Raw genomic sequence first — 22,368 nt, forward strand, 5'->3', positions numbered from 1 at the left:
TTGGATTACTGCAATAACTTCTTAACTAGCGAGCCTGTTTCCTGATTCAGTTGATTTTCCCTTAGAAATGTTCATGGTTTGCTTTCTTAACTTCATTCAAGTCTCTATTTAAACATCACCTCCTAAGAAAAGCCCTACCTGACCACTCATGCTGAAGTCTCACCCTCTTCAACCTACTTCCTTTCTAACATCTTTAATCTTTATCAATTTACTCTATAATATCTTGATACTTATTAGAAATAAAGTTCAGTTCAGCTTCAATATTTAGCCAAGATCTACTATTTGCCTTCATCTTTTGGTAGGCTCAATAGACAAATGCTTACTTTAAAACTGTCTTGATATTTCCAGAAATGAATAATATAAACAGATGTTACTACCCTATCTAATAAGTGTAACAACATTACAAATGCCAAAAAGGTATGATATTTAGATAAATATTAGATTACATACTATCACATATAAATGGGCATTTTATATGCTACTTTGAGTGAAAATAACTCTTTATGTGCTCTGTAGGTTGAAATTCTTTTAGTCTAAACTGTAAATATGTATTAAAAGTAATGTTTTACAAATAATCATGAAAACTGAAAATTTAAAATAAAAAATTAAGAACTCTATAGCTTAATAGAGAAATTAAAAATTACAAATATTAACAGAGAATATATTAATAATAGCTAGAAAAGTTTAAGGAAAAATATTGAAAGCATTTTCATCAAAACACATTAATAAAAATTAAACTAATGTAAAGTATATTATACATATTTGACTATCTTAAAATCTGAATCTTTGTAAAATTGTTTGACATATTTGCATTCGTGCACTAAATAAAATTATTTTTAAGAACAAAATTTAATTGTAGGTTATTTAATAGTGTTTAAACATGAGTCCTTCAAAGGGAAGTCCTACTTGGGAATACTTTCTCTCTTGTGAGAATGGAATATCATCTATGCCATCTTGAATTTTCTCAAGAAAAAAAAAAATGCCCTATTATCATTTACAAAAAAATTCAATATAAATTATCTTTAATCAGACAAATTTTTTAAAATATAGAAAATAAATTATATAATCAAATATTTTTCACTTATACAGTTTCAAAACAATAGACATTAAAAGAAATATTTATTTAGGAACAATTTTTCCTTGAGGTTTTGAATTTGTGAAGTTTAAAAAAAGCTTGACAAAGTCATTAATACAGATTAACAATCATTTTCAGGACATGAAGGACAAGGGGTTTTGAGATTTCTTTAAGCTGTGGTTCTTACTTTCAAGGTTCTTCCTAAAAAACATATTACTGAAATATATTTTCCTAAACTATTTTTACTATTCACAAACAAGCTAATATTATTAGAAGTATCATTAAGTATACTTTAATATTATGTGCAATAGACAAGTTAGTACATATATGCACAAACATATGAAAGTTCTTTTAAAGTATGACAATATGTAAATTAGCAATGAAACCAATCGCTGCTTTTCTTGTTTGTGCAAACTTTTCCAGTTGCAGATAGCTAACAGAAAAGTGAACCTGATAGAAGATATATTATCAAATGGAAAATCAGCATGCAATTATCACTGACAATGGAATACATGTGGTGAAGACTATGAATGATTTAGGAAAAAAAAGTATAGTTTTTTTTGCAATTTTCCACTAGGTTTTCAGAAATAATACCAATATTTGATAGGACAGACATCCTATGACAGGCATTTTCTACTACAGTAGAAAAACTGTCAACTACTTTCACTGTTCTTTAACCAAAGATAAAACTATACGACATAAAAAACCTTTTGCAATTGTCTTACTATATATTACTAAACTCTGTTCAAACAAGATGTACTAGAACTCTTTAAAAAATGGCTTCATGAACCAAGGAAAGCCTTGAAACACTGTTTTGAAAATAAGGGTACCAAGAGAGTAGATATTACTATCACTGGTTACTTGCAGAGAAAAAACCAAACTGTCTTCAGAGTTTAAATTCTCTGCATGTTTTCAGCTGTAAAGATCCTCCTACTATGATGCACCAGGAAGATGCTGAAATTGGTATGCATGTAATAAAAGCTGAGATGCAGATAAAAATTCAGGGAAGATTCTGTTATCTTGAAAGCCAATTATGTTGCTATATTGTCACATGGTTTATAGGACTGCTTCTATAAAACCACAGATCATCATAGACTACTGTTTAGTATTCCAAATGTGCAAGACAGTTGACTGCAGGCAGAATTTATCAGACGACAGCATTGAGAAATTACTGTCTTCTACAAAATTTGACTCCTAAAATTCTATAATTCTACTGCTACAGTAACAGCTAAATTTTAGTGGATAAAATTTCAGATATACTATATCCTAAGTTCATTCTATAATGGTGATAAGCCAGTTTAAAGTTTGGCTGTATATTAATCTTACATCTCAGAATTTTGGCAAAGGTATATTTTTCTATGCTATTAAAATTTAATGTAATTATTTATTATATATCTCCTTCACTATGCAGAAATTCTTATGGGCAGAACAATAAATGGCACATAATAAAAACTCAGTAAATGCTCACTGAATGATGAACAAATTAATGAATATGAATAAAAAACATCCATAAGGTAGCTCTTTTAGGTGAGTACAGTACATAAAAATAAAGATGCTGGAGATTTTTGACCACATACAGAATACTTTTTCAATTTTGTTCATGTTAAGTCTTACTGTCACTTCCATGGTGGCTCAGACGGTAAAGTGTCTGCCTACAATGCCAGAGACCTGGGTTCAATCCCTGGGTCGGGAAGATATCCTGGAGAAGAGAATGGCAACCCACTCCAGTGTTCTTGCCTCCTCCCCACCCCTCAAAACACGGACTCAGCTGCGACCGACCACGCAGAAGCTTGCCAGCTGCGACGGACTGCGCAGAAGCGTGGCTGAGAGGAGCTACCCCTTGCCCAAGGTCAGGGGCGGCAGCCAAGAGGAGCTACCCCATGTCTGAGGTGAGGGGAGGTGGCCAAGACAAGCTGCCGCACGCCGGAGGTCAGGGCACGGCCAAAAGGAGCTACCACAGGCCCGAGGTCAGGAGCGGCAGCCGAGAGGAGCTACCCTATGTCCAAGGAGTGGCAGCTATGCAGGCGCAGGAGAGCCGAAAGGAGCTACTCCACGTTCAAGGTCAGGAGGGGAGGCTGTGAGGATATACCCCTCGTCCAAGGTAAGGAGCAGCAGCTGTACTTTGCTGGAGCAGCCATGAAGAGATACCCCATATCCAAGGTAAGAGAAACCCAAGTAAGATGGTAGATGTTGCGAGAGGGCATCAGAGGGCAGACACACTGAAACCATAATCACAGAAAACTAGCCAATCTGACCACATGGACCACAGCCTTGTCTAACTCAGTGAAACTAAGCCATGCCCTGTGGGGCCACCCAAGACAGGCGGGTCATGGTGGAGAGGTCTGACAGAATGTGGTCCACTGGAGAAGGGAATGGCAAACCACTTCAGTATTTTTGCCTTAAAAACCCCATGAACAGTATGAAAAGGCAAAATGATAGGATACTGAAAGGGGAACTCCCCAGGTCAGTAGGTGCCCAATATGCTACTGGAGATCAGTAGAGAAATAACTCCAGAAAGAATGAAGGGATGGAGCCAAAGCAAAAACAATACCCAGCTGTGGATGTGACTGGTGATAGAAGCAAGGTCCGATGCTGTAAAGAGCAATATTGCATAGGAACCTGGAATGTCAGGTCCATGAATGAAGGCAAATTGGAAGTGGTCAAACTTGGAAGACGACAAGAGTGAACGTGAACATTCTAGGAATCAGAGAACTAAGATGGACTGGAATGGGTGAATTTAACTCAGATGACCATTATATCTACTACTGTGGGCAGGAATCCTTTAGAAGAAATGGAGTAGCCATCATGGTCAACAAAAGAGTCCGAAATGCAGTACTTGGATGCACTCTCAAAAACGACAGAATGATCTCTGTTCGTTTCCAAGGCAAACCATTCAATATCACGGTAATCCAAGGCTACCTCATGCAAAGAGTTGACTCCTCGGAAAAGACTCTGATGCTGAGAGGGATTGGGGGCAGGAGGAGAAGGGGACGACAGAGGATGAGATGGCTGGACGGTATCACTGACTCGATGGACGTGAATCTGGGTGAACTCCGGGAGTTGGTGATGGACAGGGAGGCCTGGCGTACTGCGATTCATGGGGTCACAAAGAGTCGGACATGACTGAGCGACTGAACTGAACTGAACTGAAAGCCTACACCCCAACCAATAACATGGAAGAAACTGAAGTTGAACGGTTCTATGAAGACCTACAAGACCTTTTAGAACTATCACCCAAAAAAGATGTTCTTTTCACTATATGGGACTGGAATGCAAAAGTAGGAGGTCAAGAAACTCTTGGAGTAACAGGCAAATTTGACCTTGGAGTACAGAATGAAGCAGGGCAAAGGCTAATAGAGTTTTGCCAAGAGAACGCACTGGTCATAGCAAACACCCTCTTCCAACAACACAAGAGAATACTCTACACATGGACATCACTAGATGGTCAACACCAAAATCAGATTGATTATATTCTTTGCAGCCAAAGATGGAGAAGCTCTATACAGTCAGCAAAAACAAGGCCGGGAGCTGACTGTGGCTCAGATCATGAACTCCTTATTGCCAAAAAAACCACTAGACCATTCAGGTACGACCTAAATCAAATCCCTTATGATTATACAGGGTAAGTGACAAATAGATTCAGGGGACTAGATCTGACAGACAGAGTGCCTGATGAACTATGGACAGAGGTTCGTGACATTGTACAGGAGACAGGGATCAAGACCATCCCCATGGAAATGAAATGCAAAAAAGCAAAATGGCTTTCTGAGGAGGGCTTACAAATAGCTGTGAAAAGAAGAGAAGCGAAAAGAAAAGGAGAAAAGGAAAGACATAAGCATCTGAATGCAGAGTTCCAAAGAATAGCAAGAAGAGATAAGAGAACTTTCCTCAGCGATCTATGTAAAGAAATAGAGGAAAACAACAGAATGGGAAAGACTAGAGATCTCTTTAAGAAAATCAGAGATACCAAGGGAACATTTCATGCAAAGATGGGCTCAATAAAGGACAGAAATGGTATGGACCTAACAGAAGCAGAAGATATTAAGAAGAGGTAGCAAGAATACACAGAAGACCTGTACAAAAAAGAGCTTCATGATCCAGTTAATCACAATGGTGTGATCACTGACCTAGAGCCAGACATCCTAGAATGTGAAGTCAAGTGGGCCTTGGAAAGCATCACAACGAACAAAGATAGTGGAGGTGATGGAATTCCAGTTGAGTTATTTCAAATCCTGAAAGATGATGCTGTGAAAGTGCTGCACTCAATATGACAGCTAATTTGGAAAACTCAGTAGTGGCCACAGGACTGGAAAAGGTCAGTTTTCGTTCCAATCTCAAAGAAAGGCAATGCCAAAGAATGCTCAAACTACTGCACAATTGCACTCATCTCACACACTAGCTGTCTATGGGTCACACAGAGTCAGACACGACCGAAGCAACTTAGCGGCAGCAGCAGCAGCACACACTAGTAAAGTAATGCTCAAAATTCTCCAAGCCAGGCTTCAGCAGTACGTGAACCGTGAAATTCCAGATGTTCAAGCTGGTTTTAGAAAAGGCAGAGGAACCAGAGATCAAATTGCCAACATCCGCTGGATCATCGAAAAAGCAAGAGAGTTCCAGAAAAACATCTCCTTCTGCTTCACTGACTATGCTAAAGCCCTTGACTGTGTGGACCACAACAAACTGTGGAAAATTCTGCAAGAGATGGGAATACCAGACCACCTGACCTGCCTCTTGAGAAACCTATATGCAGGTCAGGAAGCAACAGTTAGAACTGATCATGGAACAACAGACTGGTTCCAAATAGGAAAAGAAGTACATCAAGGCTGTATATTGTCACCCTGCTTATTTAACTTATATGCAGAGTACATCATGAGAAATTCTGGGCTGGAAGAAACACAAGCTGGAATCAAGATTGCTGGGAGAAATATCAATAACCTCAGATATGCAGATGACACCACTCTTATGGCAGAAAGTGAAGAGGAACTAAAAAGCCTCTTGATGAAAGTCAAAGAGGAGAGTGAAAAGGTTGGCTTAAAGCTCAACATTCAGAAAACGAAGATCATGGCATCTGGTCCCATCACTTCATGGCAAATAGATGGGAAAACAGTGGAAATAGTGTCAGACTTTATTTTTTGGGCTCCAAAATCACTGCAGATGGTGACTGCAGTCATGAAATTAAAAGACGCTTACTCCTTAGAAGGCAAGTTATGAACAACCTAGATTACATATTGAAAAGCAGAGATATTACTTTGCCAACAAAGGTCCGTCTAGTCAAGGCTATGGTTTTTCCAGTGGTCATGTATGGATGTAAGAGTTGGACTGTGAAGAAAGCTGAGTGCCGAAGAATTGATGCTTTTGAACTATGGTATTGGAGAAGTCTCTTGCGAGTCCCCTGGACTGCAAGGAGATCCAACCAGTCCATCCTAAAGGAGATCAGTCTTGGGTGTTCATTGGAAGGACTGATGCTGAGGCTGAAACTCCAATACTTTATCCACCTCATGCGAAGAGTTGACTCATTAGAAAAGACTCTGATGCTGGGAGGGATTGGGGGCAGGAGGAGAAGGGGATGACAGAGCATGAGATGGCTGGATGGCATCACCAACTGGATGGACATGGGTGTGGGGGAACTCTGGGAGGTGGTGATGGACAGGGAGGCCTGGCACGCTGCAATTCATGGGGTCACAAAGAGTCGGACGTGACTGAGCGACTGAACTGAACTGAACTGAAGTCTTCCTGAATACCTAGTATGTGTAAAACACTATAGAAATGGCTGGGAAGTTACTGAGTTAGGAAAAAAAAAGTTTGCCTTTTCAGGAATGAGACGGATTCAGGAATGAGAGGATGAGATGGTTGGATGTCATCACTGACTCAATAGTCATGAGTTTGAGTAAACTTTGGGAGTTGGTGATGGACAGGGAGGCCGGGCATGCTGCAGTCCATATGGTTTCAAAGAGTTGGACACGACTGAGCGACTGAACTGAAGCACTGCAGAACCTTACAAAACAGATTAAGACATCTCAGAAAATGAATAAAAAGGAAACATGTACTCTAATAAGATTTCTTTTAAAGTTCAGGATCTTAGGAGAAAGTGAAAGAAGTCTTCAAATGTTAGGTGGTGGAGTAGATTATAAAGTTAAACTATAGTGTTTATTAGGTAGATTTAGACAGCTAAATCTCAGAAATATATCATGGGTACTACAAAATACATCTCTGCAGGGTGAATCATGATGATTGGGAAACACGAAAGAGATTTATGTTACTTTGATTGAGAATAACCCAAATATTGACTGAATCAGTCATTTATTCAGCAGATATTTAGTAAAAAAACCTACTTGTGTAAGCCACTATTCTACACGCTTAGACACAGCAGTGAACAGACAACTATCTCTGTCCATTCAAGTTTCCATTTTCATGGAGGGGTACAAATAAACAAATAAATAACAAAGTAAATATACAGAATACTACATGAATATATATGCTATGAAAAAAATTTGAAAGGGAAACAGGATGAAAAGTATCATGGAAGGGGAAGGTTATGATCTGAAATAGCATGTCAGGGAAGGCCTTACTGAGAAGGTGATATCTGAGCAGAGACCTGAAGGAGATAAAGAAACTTCCTTCCTCATACACACACACACACACACACACACACACACACACACACACAAAAGAAAAAGAAAGAAAGAAACAGAACTTCCTTGTAGACATCTGAGAGAGAGCATTCCAGATAAAAGAAACAGCAAGAATAAAACTCCTTTGGGGGAGTGTGTCATGCTATTCACTGAAAACTATAGTTGGAGCAGAATAAATTAGGGGGCAAGAAGTAAGAGAGGAAATCAGAGAGGTAATAGGCCAGATCTTGTCAGGATTTTGTTTCTCTGAATGAGATGAGAAATCATGGGGAAATATCCAAGAGAGGAGTGATATCATCAGATACATCAGCCAGGATATTTAGACTGCTGGGTTGGGAACTGACCAGACAGGAAACTAGGGTGGCAGCAGGACCATGCAGGAGGCAGCTGACGTCAGTCAAAGTAGCAGCAGCCAGAGTGGTGAGAAGTGTCTCTGAATATGTTTTGAATATGTAGCCAAGGTAACTTTTCTGACCGCCTGGATGCAGTGTACGAAAAGAGCCCTCAATGATTCTAAGACTCTGGGCCTATGCCACTAGAAGGGTGGAGGTGTCATTTACTTTTAAGGAATGGCTGCAGATAGCACAAGCTTTGCAGTAAAGGGCAGGAGTTCAGTTTTGAATATGTTAAGTTTGAGATGTTTATTAAACATCCAAGTGAAAATCTGAGAATAACAAAAGTTTAGATGGGATTCAAAGTCATAAGATCACTTTGGGAGGAATACAGATGGAAAAGATCACAGGGCTGTGCTCTCCGGAATCCAGTTAGGGATAAGGAAAAGGAAAGCCAGAGAAGCAGACAGGTAAGGAAAAAAGAGAAGTGTGTGGTGACCCCAGGCCTAAATTATAAAAAGGTTTCAAGGGATACAGAGTGACGATCTTTTAAAAATGTTGCTGATAGCTGTGATCAACAACTCTGGATGTTATTATAGAAAGGGGACGTCAATATAAGTTCTGCCATTTATCATATACATTTTGTAAATTATTCTAGAATATGGGGCTTACGGCTTACTTTTCCCATCTTTAAAAATGGAAATCAAAGTATCTACCACATATGTTAAATATTCCTGCTGCTGCTGCTGCTAAGTCACTTCAGTCACGTCTGACTCTGTGCGACCCCACAGACGGCAGCCCACCAGGCTCCCCTGTCCCTGGGATTCTCCAGGCAGGAACACTGGAGTCGGTTGCCATTTCCTTCTCCAGTGCATGAAAGTGAAAAGTGACAGTGAAGTCGCTCAGTCTGTCTAACTCTTAGCGACCCCGTGGACTACAGCCTACCAGGCTCCTCTGCCCATGGGATTTTCCAGGCAAGAGTGCTGGAGTGGGGTGCCACTGCCTTCTCCGCTGTTGCTGCTGCTGCGTTGCTTCAGTCGTGTCCGACTCTGTGTCACCCCATAGACAGCAGCCCACCAGGCTCCCCCAGCCCTGGGATTCTCCAGGCAAGAACACTGGAGTGGGTTGCCATTTCCTTCTCCAATGCATGAAAGTGAAAAGTTAAAGTGAAGTTGCTCAGTGGTGTCCGACTCTTAGCGATCTCATGGACTGCGGCCTACAAGGCTCCTCCATCCATGGGATTTTCCAGGCCTGACAACCAAAATGTGATCACTTCATATAAATCTTCATTTCTCTTTCTATCCTTCACTGGATCATTTAAAAAGTTTGAATATATGTTTGAAGTGGCACACCAAAAGGAAAGACAGTGATCTGAAGCTCAAATACAGTTAACTAGTATATTTTACTGCTAGGGAAGAGAGAAGAGCTATTTAGATGAATTCCAAAAGGGTGTAAAGAGCCACATTTCTAGATTTAGAAATTGTAGTCTGACATATTAGTGATAATTAAGGTTAAAGGGGAAGAAATAAGAGCTAGAGGCTCACAGATTTGTTTCAATGGAGAACTAGTTTTCTCGAAGTGGGTAGAAATAAAATGTATGTGAAATGTTAAAGTAATTCATGTTGTCAAGGTAACAACAAGCATTTTTACAGACATGCAAGAAACTACGTATCTATATCTGTTTAGTAATGTTCATTTGTTGGCTGTGCTGGGACTTCCGGGTTTTCTCTAGCGAATCTTCCTGTACCAGGGATCAAACTCAAGTCCCCTGCACTGGCAAGTGGATCCTTAACCACAGGACCACCAGGGAAGTCCTATGTACTTGTATATTTGAAAGAAAGATGGGAAGTAGCTAAAATGATTTTCAGAAAATCACACAAGTAAAGGAGGTGTAGGAGCTGATGCCTATAATAGGGAAAATTACACTTCCCAGAATTCCATGGTGGAAGGGGTTGGAAGGAGACAGAATTTTTAATTGCTAAATGAATGAACGTAAGAAATTTAAATTCTGTGAGGCAGAAACTGTATCTATTTACCAACCATTGTATCTCCAGTACTTCACTCAGAGCTTAGCATAAAGTTGCTGCTTACAATATGTTCAAATCACAATAAATGAATGCCACCTTGACCCTAGTCACTCTCACCTTATTAGCACAAAACCCCTGTAATGAATGGCACTATATGTAACACTTGGAGAAGACAATGGCACCCCACTCCAGTACTCTTGCCTGCAAAATCCCATGGACGGAGGAGCCTGGTAGGCTGCAGTCCATGGGGTCGCTAAGAGTTGGACATGACTTCAATTTCACTTTCATGCATTGGAGAAGGCAATGGCAACCCACTCCAGTGTTCCTGCCTGGAGAATCCCAGGGAAGGGGGAGCCTGGTGGACTGCCGTCTACGCGGTCGCACAGAATCGGACACGACTGAAGCGACTTAGTAGCAGCACCATATGTAACACTTGCAGTAACTTATTCTATTTCTTATGTTATGCCTGAAATTAAAGGCTCTGGGATTTTAATCTATGGTTGGAACTGAGCTCAACCTGCTTCATACCTGTTTGGAAGCAGTCTGATCATTACAACTGCACAAAAAAACAAAAGCTGCCATTTTCACAGATATCTGAAAACAGTACTTTGAATTTTCCCTGCCCTCCCGAAATTCTCAGTCCTTTCTTCCCCACCTAAGGAGCCATACTGTTCCGCTCAACTTTGTGAGTTGCTCTGGTTACTTCTCTGTGAAAAATAAAGGGCACAAATAAAATCAAAGAACCTAGAAGATCCTTGGAAAAACTAGATGGAAAGTGGATCCCAACATTAAAGTTTATCTCAGGGAAATGGATATCTGTACATTTATAACTAAAAACAAAATATTAAGGCAGAAAAACCATAGAAAGCATGTCCTTAAGTGGTTATATACTTATTATTGTTCCTTATATAGGAATTTAAGATAAGCTATGGCCAAGCTGGAAAATTATCCTGAGGGTTAAGAGGATATTTCATCATTAAGGCTGAAGTGAAGTGAAGTCGCTCAGTCGTGTCTGACTCTTTGCGACCCCATGGACTGTAGCCTACCAGGCTTCTCAGTCTATGGGATCTTCCAGCAAGAGTACTGGAGTGGGGTGCCATTTCCTTCTCCAGGGGATCTTCCTGACCCAGGGATCGAAGCCCCGTCTCCTGCATTGCAGGCAGACACTTTACCCTCTGAGCCACCAGGGAAGCCTAATTAAGGCTAAATGCCTATAAAGCTTTTAAGAAAATCACACAGTGAAAAAGTTTTCAGTTTTGACGACCGGTATACAATATACTTAATAATCAGGCCAGAAATTTGTAATAAATTATGTAAACTGTTTTAAATGATATTAATTTCAGTATCAATGATACATTTATTGTCACATGTACATAGCATAATTATTAAGCACACTTATACATACAGTATAATAAGAGCTACCAATCTGCAGCAAATAAAATTTTCTGCCCTCTACAGAAACAATCTAATGTGAATAATGCATATACATAATATATACATAACGTATAAAATAATAACAAATACATGAAATGGTGAAGAATCACAGCCATGCAATTACAACACACCAAGGACTTCAGGGCATTTCCATATCTTTATGACAGCAGTGACGGGCTATCTGTCCTTCCTCTCCTGCCTTCTCTATCGTTCCCTCCATTCTTTGGGCTTCTATTGATAGATCAGATAGATAGGTAGACAGAGAGCAGCCCATAGAAGATAAGTAAATCTGAGTCTTCTCTACCTGATAATTTTAATTTCATTTTCAGATCCTGTAATTTCTTCTCTAATAATCCTACAACTGAGAGATGGATTACACTAGAAGCCAAACAAACATTCAGATGAGCCCTGACCCCTCCAAAGGAGTACCATTTGCAGACTGGCAGGACAGAGTAAGAAGAGATGAAAATAAAGAACAAGGCAAGGCCCCCCTGGAGAAAGTGTCTAAAGACATGAGAGCAGATGAAATCAAGTAGAAACCTCTAGGGATGAGCTTCAAGAGCAGAAGGTCAACTACTTTTACATTAGAACAAAGATGACGGGTGTGAGTTTAGACAAATTTGTAGTGGGTCAGGGTAGGCCTTTGGAGAAGGAAATGGCAACCCACTCCAGTATTCTTGCCTGGAGAATCCCAGGGACGGGGGAGCCTGGTGGGCTGCTGTCTATGGGGTCGCACAGAGTTGGACATGACTGAAGCAACTTAGCAGCAGCAGCAGCATATTCCATAGCTTGAATTTTCTCTGTAAAGTGAAAAGCAGGGTGTTCTGCTAAGGGAAAAGTTAAAGATGTGGACAGGTGTGTGCACTACTGAAAAAAATGGAATGAAGACTACTGTATCTAGAAGAACACTGATCAAGTTTCTCATAATAAGTTGTAATAAGTCGATGTGACAAAGAAGATTATTTTTGAAGCAGTGTAACAAGCAGAGAAGAAGGCAGTAAGACAGTGCAAAAACCACACAGGAAAAGGGGTACATTGCATGTACCAACTGACTATTTGTTATTACTTAAAAAAAAAAATCACCCTGTCTTTATCCTTCTATCTCATCCCTTATTCTGTTCAATTTTCCTTCAGTTATCTGACTGGGTCACTCTGAAAACATCTGATCAATTTGGGAAACAAACAAACAGAAAAAGCAGCTCCCTATAAGGGGGATACACCCTAAAGCAATTAGTCACAGTCATGAGTGAGTTTCAGTTGACATCTCTATGTTCCATCTAAATTAAAATTGTAGGCTTTTTCTCTAAATTCTCACAGATTATGAAAACCCACACTACACAGAGAGAACAATTTTTTGTTTTTGTTTTTTGAGTGCTATATAAAATCACAGATGACAGAACAAGAAAGGAATATATGGTGTTTTGTGTACAAAATCATAATACTCTCACTAGTTGCTAGCAGAATGGTTAACAATATGAAAGTTTATAATGTAACTGCCATATAGTCATATCATACAATTACTAAATAATTTCATCTTACCTGTATTGCAAGGGCACGAGCTACAAGACCTCTAAGGTACTGTAATGGGTCTTCAGGACCTTCCCATTTGCTTTGCCATGTGAGAGGACACTGCAATTTTGAAAGGATAAAAATTAAGTTTATACATTATAATATTACATATAGAAGACCTTTCAACATTTGTGTGATGGGGAAAATATTTTGGCATAATTCATATTATGTGTATCATGAATTAATTTAATTAAGATATGTCTGTTTCTTTGATCTTATATCATTAAAACTGAATGATATATAAAGTCAGAACAAATTAATCTGTTTTCCAAAAAGGAAATATTCTGAAGTAAAAATTCTTAAAAGAATAAACAAATGAACTTCAATGAGTATATTGAAAGTAGCAAATCATGTTTTCTTGAAATAATAGTTAATGCATAATAAAATGAAACTAAATTTGACAAGTTCATTTTATAAGTGATAAAAGGCAAAAAATAACCAGTCTTGTGTCCCTACAGAATTTAAATTATAACAAAAGCATTGTAATGGAAATTTTATCTCCCAAAGCACACCAAGATATATTATAAAAAGAGAATAAAAAGAAAATAAATATTATAATTAAAAGCTTTCTAAAAAGTTATCTTTTAAATATCTGATCTTCTTTTAACTGGCATTCTCCATTAATACATTCATTACAATACACCTTCTTTGTGAAAGCTTATGTTAGTCGCTCAGTCATGGCCAACTCTTTGGAACCAACCAGGTTCCTCTGTCCATGGGATTCTCCAGGCAAGAATACTGGAGTGGGTTGCCATTTCCTTCTCCAGGAGATCTTCCCAACCCAGAGATCAAACCCAGGTTTCCTGCATTGCAGGTGGACTCCTTACCATAGTCTGAGCCAACAGAGAAGCCCCATTAGAGTTTTATATATTATCCAAATATTATGCAAATGTCATTCAAACTTAATATTTACTTTTCTGAAGTGGAAATAATAAGGAGAAGCCATCAATTTCTTAACCCCAAACACTGTCTGATTACATAGCTGAACAACTAACCCACACTAGAGTATATCAACAATGTATGGAAAATAGAAATTATAAGATAACAAATCTTACAGTGGAAAGGATCTTAGAAAACATCTAGTTCAATACTCTCAATGAGTGAAGTAATCTTTCTTAGGAATATGTAGCTAAGTGCTGTGAACTGAAACAAGTGTGGTGTTTTATTTATGTTTAAATTTTTTAAAATTTATTTCTAATCAGAGGATAACTGTTTAACAATGTTGATTTCTGCCATCACTTCTGCTACATTTACAGGACTGCATATAGATGTGGTAATTTTAAGACATGACCCCAGAACCTCTGACACTGCCTGTGAAGACGAAGTCTGCTCTCCTGAAATAAGAGTCCTGTGAATGTAACAGAAGTGATGGGGTGCCAGTTACCAGGTCCAGGTCTTAAGGAATTAGTTTCTTATTATTACCTGTCTTTTGAGATTCTTGACCCTGGAGTCTGTCCAGCATACTGTGAAGCCCAACTTGTGGAGAGTTCCATGTGGAGATGAACTGAGCTTCCCAGTTCTCGGGCAGCACTGATTTGCCAGTCCATGAGTGAGCGGAGTGGAAGACACAAGCTTTCTCTAACAAGGTGTACCCAAATTTCAGATATGGAAGCTTAAATGATTTTTTGAAAATTATGATGTTTTACTCTACTAACTTTTGGTGAAATCTGTTGTACAGTAAGACTTAACTGCTAAAGTTCTTTGGTCTCCAGAAGTAGGATCCTACCTTAACAAAAACCTAAAACACATGGCTTTGGATTTGAGACTAGGTGGTCGGCTGAAGCTGGAAGGACCTTCAGAAGAATATAAGTGGAAACCTAAAGGACTTCTAAGAGAATAGTGGAGGCATAAGGGACTGGTTACAAATAGGAAAAGGAGTTCGTCAAGGCTGTATATTGTCACCCTGTTTATTTAACTTATATGCAGAGTACACCGTGAGAAACGCTGGACTGGAAGAAACACAAGCTGGAATCAAGATTGCCGGGAGGAATATCAATAACCTCAGATATGCAGATGACACCACCCTTATGGCAGAAAGTGAAGAGGAACTCAAAAGCCTCTTGATGAAAGTGAAAGTGGAGAGTGAAAAAGTTGGCTTAAAGCTCAACATTCAGAAAACGAAGATCATGGCATCCGGTCCCACTACTTCATGGGAAATAGATGGGGAAACAGTGGAAACAGTGTCAGACTTTATTTTTCTGGGCTCCAAAATCACTACAGATGATGACTGCAGCCATGAAATTAAAAGACGCTTACTCCTTGGAAGGAAAGTTATGACCAACCTAGATAGCATATTCAAAAGCAGAGACATTACTAGACAAACAACAAAGGTCTGTCTAGTCAAGGCTATGGTTTTTCCTGTGGTCATGTATGGATGTGAGAGTTGGACTGTGAAGAAGGCTGAGCGCCAAAGAATTGATGCTTTTGAACCGTGGTGTTGGAGAATACTCTTGAGAGTCCCTTAGACTGCAACGAGATCCAACCAGTCCATTCTGAAGATCAGCCCTGGGTTTTCTTTGGAAGGAATGATGCTAAAGCTGAAACTCCAGTACTTTGGCCACCTCATGCGAAGAGTTGGCTCACTGGAAAAGACTCTGATGCTGGGAGGGATTGGGGGCAGGAAGAGAAGGGGACGACAGAGGGTGAGATGGCTCGATGGCATCACTGACTCATGGACGTGAGTCTGAGTGAACTCCGGGAGTTGGTGATGGACAGGGAGGCCTGGCATGCTGTGATTCATGGGGTCGCAAAGAGTTGGACACGACTGAGTGACTGATCTGATCTGATCTGAAGGGACTTTGAGAATTTAAAAGGAGGAAACAATCCCAGACAGACAGAAGTACTCTCAGCACCTAAAGGTCATGCCCTGGACACTCTTAAGCAAAAAAGCTTCAGCAAATCTTAAGGGTGTTGTGCCACAGCCAATGCACAAGAAGCCTAAGGTAGAAAGAAAGACTTGTCATGATGAGATTTATGGTCACGGCTTTTGTCTAATGTTGTGAATCTCAAGTGAAAGTCAAACTCTTTAAGATTTTAAGAAAACTGTTCTAAGCTTCATCTGTTTGGGATTAATGGCGAAAAGAGAGAGCAATTAAAAGAGAATTTAGAACCCCAGAATCGCTATAGGCAAGAAGCAGGCTGAGAAAACCACTCAGCCGCAAACATGGCTCCATCTTACCAAAACGTATGCATAATTAAGAGGCAAGGATCAGCAGCTCAAAGCCAAGAGCTGTGGACAGTCATACCCAGTGAGCAACATGGAATCCTAACAAAACAACTGAAGACATAAGCTTGCTTGGATTTCTGAATTGCTAAGGACACATGAGCCTCCTATTTCCTCACTTTTTAAGTGAGAATGACTATTGCAGTTACCTGTCCTACCACTTCAGTACTCTTGTCTGGAAAATCCTTCCAGGACAGAGGAGCCTGGAAGGCTGCAGTCCATGGGGTCGCTAAGAGTTGGACACGACTGAGCGACTTCACTTTCACTCTTCACTTTCATGCGTTGGAGAAGGAAATGGCAACCCACTCCAGTGTTCTTGCCTGGAGAATCCCAGGGATGGGGGAACCTGGTGGGCTGCCGTCTATGGGGTTGCACAGAGTCAGACACGATTGAAGCAACTTAGCAGTAGCAGCATCTTAACATTTTGTATTGGATTTGTAGGGGATAGATAACTTATCTGTGCAGTCCACAGGTCCTCAGGTGAGAACCATACTTGAGAAAGAGCTTTTGAGGAAACAGACCTAAGAAGCCTCATCCATCCTTCCACCTGATCTAGATGACATCTGGCCTGAGCCTGAGGCTGGAATGGAATGAGACATTTAGGGAAACTTAAAAGGAGATGACTGCATTTTACACGGGGGAGAAAGGCAAACAATTTGTGCCCAGAGGGCAGACTGCAGCAGCTTCAAAGTATGGCCCCCAAATAACCTGGCACTCTTCCCATTGAGAGGTGAGGTCTGTGTCCTCTTGCCCTTGACACCCTAACCAATACAATGAGGGGGAGTGGCACTGTGTAAGTTGTCAGATCTAGGCCTTAACAACTTCACATCTTTCATGTCCTCTTTCCTGGGGTATACACTGCTAGAACCAATATATCATGTTGTGAGGTAGCCAAGCAGTACATACAGAGAGGCCCAAGTGGAGACATCTAGAGAGCAACCAAGGCCTCTAGTCATCAGTCCCGATGAGTACCAGCCAATAATCGGCACCAACTAGCCAGTGCTGTGACTGAGCGCCTGCTAAGTAGATCCTGCAGCTCTAAGATGAGCTTTTTCAGCTGGTGTCACATGGAGAAAAGACTAATCTACTGCACCAGATTGTGCCCAAAATGCACACGCATGAGCCAAATAAATGGCTGCTCTTGTTTTTAGCCATTAAGCTTCAGGGTAGTTTATTACACAGCAATAGATAGCTGATAGATCAGGCTTTCACAGTCTCAGTTTTATGCTTCTCCTGTTATAGAAAGATAGCTCCTTTGGAGTTTATTAGAGACAAAAAGTTACTGTGGTGTGCGATTGGTCCAAATGATCCCTGCCACTTGGTATTCATGTCCATCCTTGTGAAATTCCCTCACTTTGAGTATGAACTGCTTCTGGGGACTTGCTTCTAATGAAAGAATATGGAAAAGTGATGAGAAGCCACTTCTGAGGGTAGGTTACAAATACTGTGACATCTGTCTAGCTCACTTTCTCTGCATCTCTTCCTTGTTCACTTGAAGTGGAAAAGTTGTATGCTGTGAGCTGCGTTATGGAACGCTCATGTAGCAATGAACTGGTTTGTCCAGTCAACAATCAGTGAGGGCCTGAGGGCTGCCAATAGCCCTCCCACATGTGCTCCGAGAGGCTCCAGCAATTGCAGCCCTGGTGACACCTGACTGAAGGCTTGTGAGCGACCCTAAAACAACATGCCCAGCTATGTTATACCTGGATTCCTGACTCACAGAAACTGATGTGATAAAGTTTTGCTGTTTATGTCACTAAGTTCTAGGGCAATTTATTATGCAGCAATAGATAATAACAGAGCTATCATATATTAGTGTCTGATGTAATACATTCATTCCATAAATATTTAAATCCTCATTGTCCATTCATTCAGCATTTACTAAGAGCTTATAAGGTGCAGGCATTATAAGGTGCTTGCTTTTATGGAACCTACATTTTACTGGGGGATAAAAGCAAAACTGTATTATAAGAAAAAGATGACATAGTGTTAAACCCTATGTAGAGAATTATAACAGTATCTGTGATATGAGATTCTTTGAGATTCCTTTGGTCAGCAAGGAGATCAAATCAGTCAATCCTCAATGAAATCCTGAATATTCATTGAAAGGACTGAGGCTGAAGCTCCAATAATTTGACCACCTGATGTGAAAAGCTGACATTGGAAAAGACCCTGTTGCTGGGAAAGATTGAAGGCAGGAGAAGAAGGGGATGACAGAGGATGAGACTGGATAATATCACTGACTCAATGAAAATGAGTGTGAGCACACTCCAGGAGACAGTGAAGGACAGGGAAGCCTGGTATGCTTTAGTCCACAGGGTCCTAAAGAGTCAGACATGACTTAGCACTGAAAAACATGTGGTATGATGGAAGAAATATGAAATGATAGTGATATGATAGAAGATTAGAGGGAATAAAAAATGAATAAAGTATATTCTTTATCCTAAAGAGCATTAGCAACCAATAAAAGAGATAGATGGCTAAAGTCCCTAATGGTGTTTTATTTTTTTATTTTTTATACATGTTTCAATGCTATTCTCCCAAATCTCCACACCCTCTCCCTCTCCCATAGAGTCCAAAAGACTGTTCTATACATCAGTGTCTCTTTTGCTGTCTCGTACATAGGGTTATTGTTACCATCTTTCTAAATTCCATATATATGCGTTAGTATACTGTATTGGTGTTTTTCTTTCTGGCTTACTTCACTCTATATAATGGGTTCCAGTTTCATCCATCTCATTAGAACTGATTCAAATGTATTCTTTTCAATGGCTGAGTAATACTCCATTGTGTATATGTACCACTGCTTTCTTATCCATTCATCTGCTGATGGGCATCTAGGTTGCTTCCATGTCCTGGCTATTATAAACAGTGCTGCGATGAACATTGGGGTACATGTGTCTCTTTCCCTTCTGGTTTCCTCAGTGTGTATGCCCAGCAGTGGGATTGCTGGATCATAAGGCAGTTCTATTTCCAGTTTTTTAAGGAATCTCCACACTGTTCTCCATAGTGGCTGTACTAGTTTGCATTCCCACCAACAGTGTAAGACGGTTCCCTTTGCTCCACACCCTCTCCAGCATTTATTGCTTGTAGACTTTTGGATTGCAGCCATTCTGACTGGCGTGAAATGGTACCTCATAGTGGTTTTGATTTGCATTTCTCTGATAATGAGTGATGTTGAGCATCTTTTCATGTGTTTGTTAGCCATCTGTATGTCTTCTTTGGAGAAATGTCTATTTAGTTCTTTGGCCCATTTTTTGATTGGGTCATTTATTTTTCTGGAGTTGAGCTGTAGGAGTTGCTTGTATATTTTTGAGATTAGTTGTTTGTCAGTTGCTTCATTTGCTATTATTTTCTCCCATTCTGAAGGCTGCCTTTTCACCTTGCTAATAGTTTCCTTTGATGTGCAGAAGCTTTTAAGTTTAATTAGGTCCCATTTGTTTATTTTTGCTTTTATTTCCAATATTCTGGGAGGTGGGTCATAGAGGATCCTGCTGTGATGTATGTCAGAGAGTGTTTTGCCTATGTTCTCCTCTAGGAGTTTTATAGTTTCTGGTCTTACATTGATATCTTTAATCCATTTTGAGTTTATTTTTGTGTATGGTGTTAGAAAGTGTTCTAGTTTCATTCTTTTACAAGTGGTTGACCAGTTTTCCCAGCACCACTTGTTAAAGAGATTGTCTTTAATCCATTGTATATTCTTGCCTCCTTTGTCAAAGATAAGGTGTCCATATGTGTGTGGATTTATCTCTGGGCTTTCTATTTTGTTCCATTGATCAATATTTCTGTCTTTGTGCCAGTACCATACTGTCTTGATAACTGTGGCTTTGTAATAGAGCCTGAAGTCAGGCAGGTTGATTCCTCCAGTTCCATTCTTCTTTCTCAAGATAGCTTTGGCTATTCGAGGTTTTTTGTATTTCCATACAAATTGTGAAATTATTTGTTCTAGCTCTGTGAAGAATACCGTTGGTAGCTTGATAGGGATTGCACTGAATCTATAAATTGCTTTGGGTAGTATACTCATTTTCACTATATTGATTCTTCCAATCCATGAACATGGTATATGTCTCCATCTATTAGTGTCCTCTTTGATTTCTTTCACCAGTGTTTTATAGTTTTATATATATAGGTCTTTAGTTTCTTTAGGTAGATATATTCCTAAGTATTTTATTCTTTCTATTGCAATGGTGAATGGAATTGTTTCCTTAATTTCTCTGTTTTCTCATTATTAGTGCATAGGAATGCAAGGGATTTCTGTGTGTTGATTTTATATCCTGCAACTTTACTATAGTCATTGATTAGTTCTAGTAATTTTCTGGTGGAGTCTTTAGGGTTTTCTATGTAAAGGATCATGTCATCTGCAAACAGTGAGAGTTTTACTTCTTCTTTTCCAATTTGGATTCCTTTTATTTCTTTTTCTGCTCTGATTGCTGTGGCCAAAACTTCCAAAACTATGTTGAATAGTAATGGTGAAAGTAGGCACCCTTGTCTTGTTCCTGACTTTAGAGGAAATGCTTTCAATTTTTCACCATTGAGGATAATGTTTGCTGTGGGTTTGTCATATATAGCTTTTATTATGTTGAGGTATGTTCCTTCTATTCCTGCTTTCTGGAGAGTTCTTATCATAAATTGATGTTGAATTTTGTCAAAGGCTTTCTCTGCATCTATTGAGATAATCATATGGTTTTTGTTTTTCAATTTGTTAATGTGGTGTATAACACTGATTGATTTGCGGATATTGAAGAATCCTTGCATCCCTGGGATAAAGCCCACTTGGTCATGGTGTATTATCTTTTTAATGTGTTGTTGGATTCTGATTGCTAGAATTTTGTTAAGGATTTTTGCATCTATGTTCATCAGTGATATTGGCCTGTAGTTTTATTTTTTTGTGGGATCTTTGTCAGGTTTTGGTATTAGGGTGATGGTGGCCTCATAGAATGAGTTTGGAAGTTTACCTTCCTCTGCAATTTTCTGGAAGAGTTTGAGCAGGATAGGTGTTAGCTCTTCTCTAAATTTTTGGTAGAATTCAGCTGTGAAGCCGTCTGGACCTGGGCTTTTGTTTGCTGGAAGATTTTTGATTACAGTTTCAATTTCCGTGCTTGTGATGGGTCTGTTAAGATTTTCTATTTCTTCCTGGTCCAGTTTTGGAAAGTTGTACTTTTCTAAGAATTTGTCCATTTCTTCCACGTTGTCCATTTTATTGGCATATAATTGTTGATAGTAGTCTTTTATGATCCTTTGTATTTCTGTGTTGTCTGTTGTGATCTCTCCATTTTCATTTCTAATTTTATTGATTTGATTTTTCTCCCTTTGTTTCTTGATGAGTCTGGCTAATGGTTTGTCAATTTTATTTATCTTTTCAAAGAATCAGCTTTTGGCTTTGTTGATTTTTGCTATGGTCTCTTTTGTTTCTTTTGCATTTATTTCTGCCCTAATTTTTAAGATTTCTTTCCTTCTACTAACCCTGGGGTTCTTCATTTCTTCCTTTTCTAGTTGCTTTAGGTGTAGGGTTAGGTTATTTATTTGACTTTTTTCTTGTTTCTTTAGGTATGCCTGTATTGCTATGAACTTTACCCTTAGGACTGCTTTTAAAGTGTCCCACAGGTTTTGAGTTGTTGTGTTTTCATTTTCATTAGTTTCTATGCAAATTTTGATTTCTTTTTTGATTTCTTCTGTTATTTCTTCTGTTATTTCTATCTGGTTATTCAGCAGGGTGTTGTTCGTCCTCCATATGCTGGAATTTTTAATAGTTTTTCTCCTGTAATTGAGATCTAATCTTACTGCACTGTGGTCAGAAAAGATGCTTGGAATGATTTCTATTTTTTTGAATTTACCAAGGCTAGCTTTATGGCCCAGGATGTGATCTATCCTGGAGAAGGTTCCATGTGCGCTTGAGAAAAAGGTGACATTCATTGTTTTGGGATGAAATATCCTATAGATATCAATTAGGTCTAACTGGTCTGTTGTATCCTTTAACGTTTGTGTTTCCTTGTTAATTTTCTGTTTAGTTGATCTATCCATAGGTGTGAGTGGGGTATTAAAGTCTCCCACTATTATTGTGTTATTGTTAATT

The 22,368-nt window shown here is 39.3% G+C and overlaps 1 protein-coding gene across 4 annotated transcripts in view; it reads right to left on the bottom strand.

The window, feature by feature from the left end:
* Positions 1 to 22,368, bottom strand: part of DYNC2H1 (dynein cytoplasmic 2 heavy chain 1) — a 393,081-nt gene that overhangs the window by 56,924 nt on the left and 313,789 nt on the right. For all 4 annotated transcript variants that reach the window (XM_086338264.1, XM_086338263.1, XM_086338267.1 and 1 more), the window contains one exon: positions 13,043 to 13,132. In XM_086338264.1, the coding sequence (XP_086194390.1) occupies positions 13,043 to 13,132 (90 nt within the window). The remainder of the gene's footprint in view (positions 1 to 13,042; positions 13,133 to 22,368) is intronic.

Source organism: Bos grunniens, chromosome 15 (assembly GCF_055505025.1).
Source record: "Bos grunniens cultivar Pamir isolate PY7600 chromosome 15, Bosgru_T2T1.0, whole genome shotgun sequence".
Classification (NCBI taxonomy): domain Eukaryota; kingdom Metazoa; phylum Chordata; class Mammalia; order Artiodactyla; family Bovidae; genus Bos; species Bos grunniens.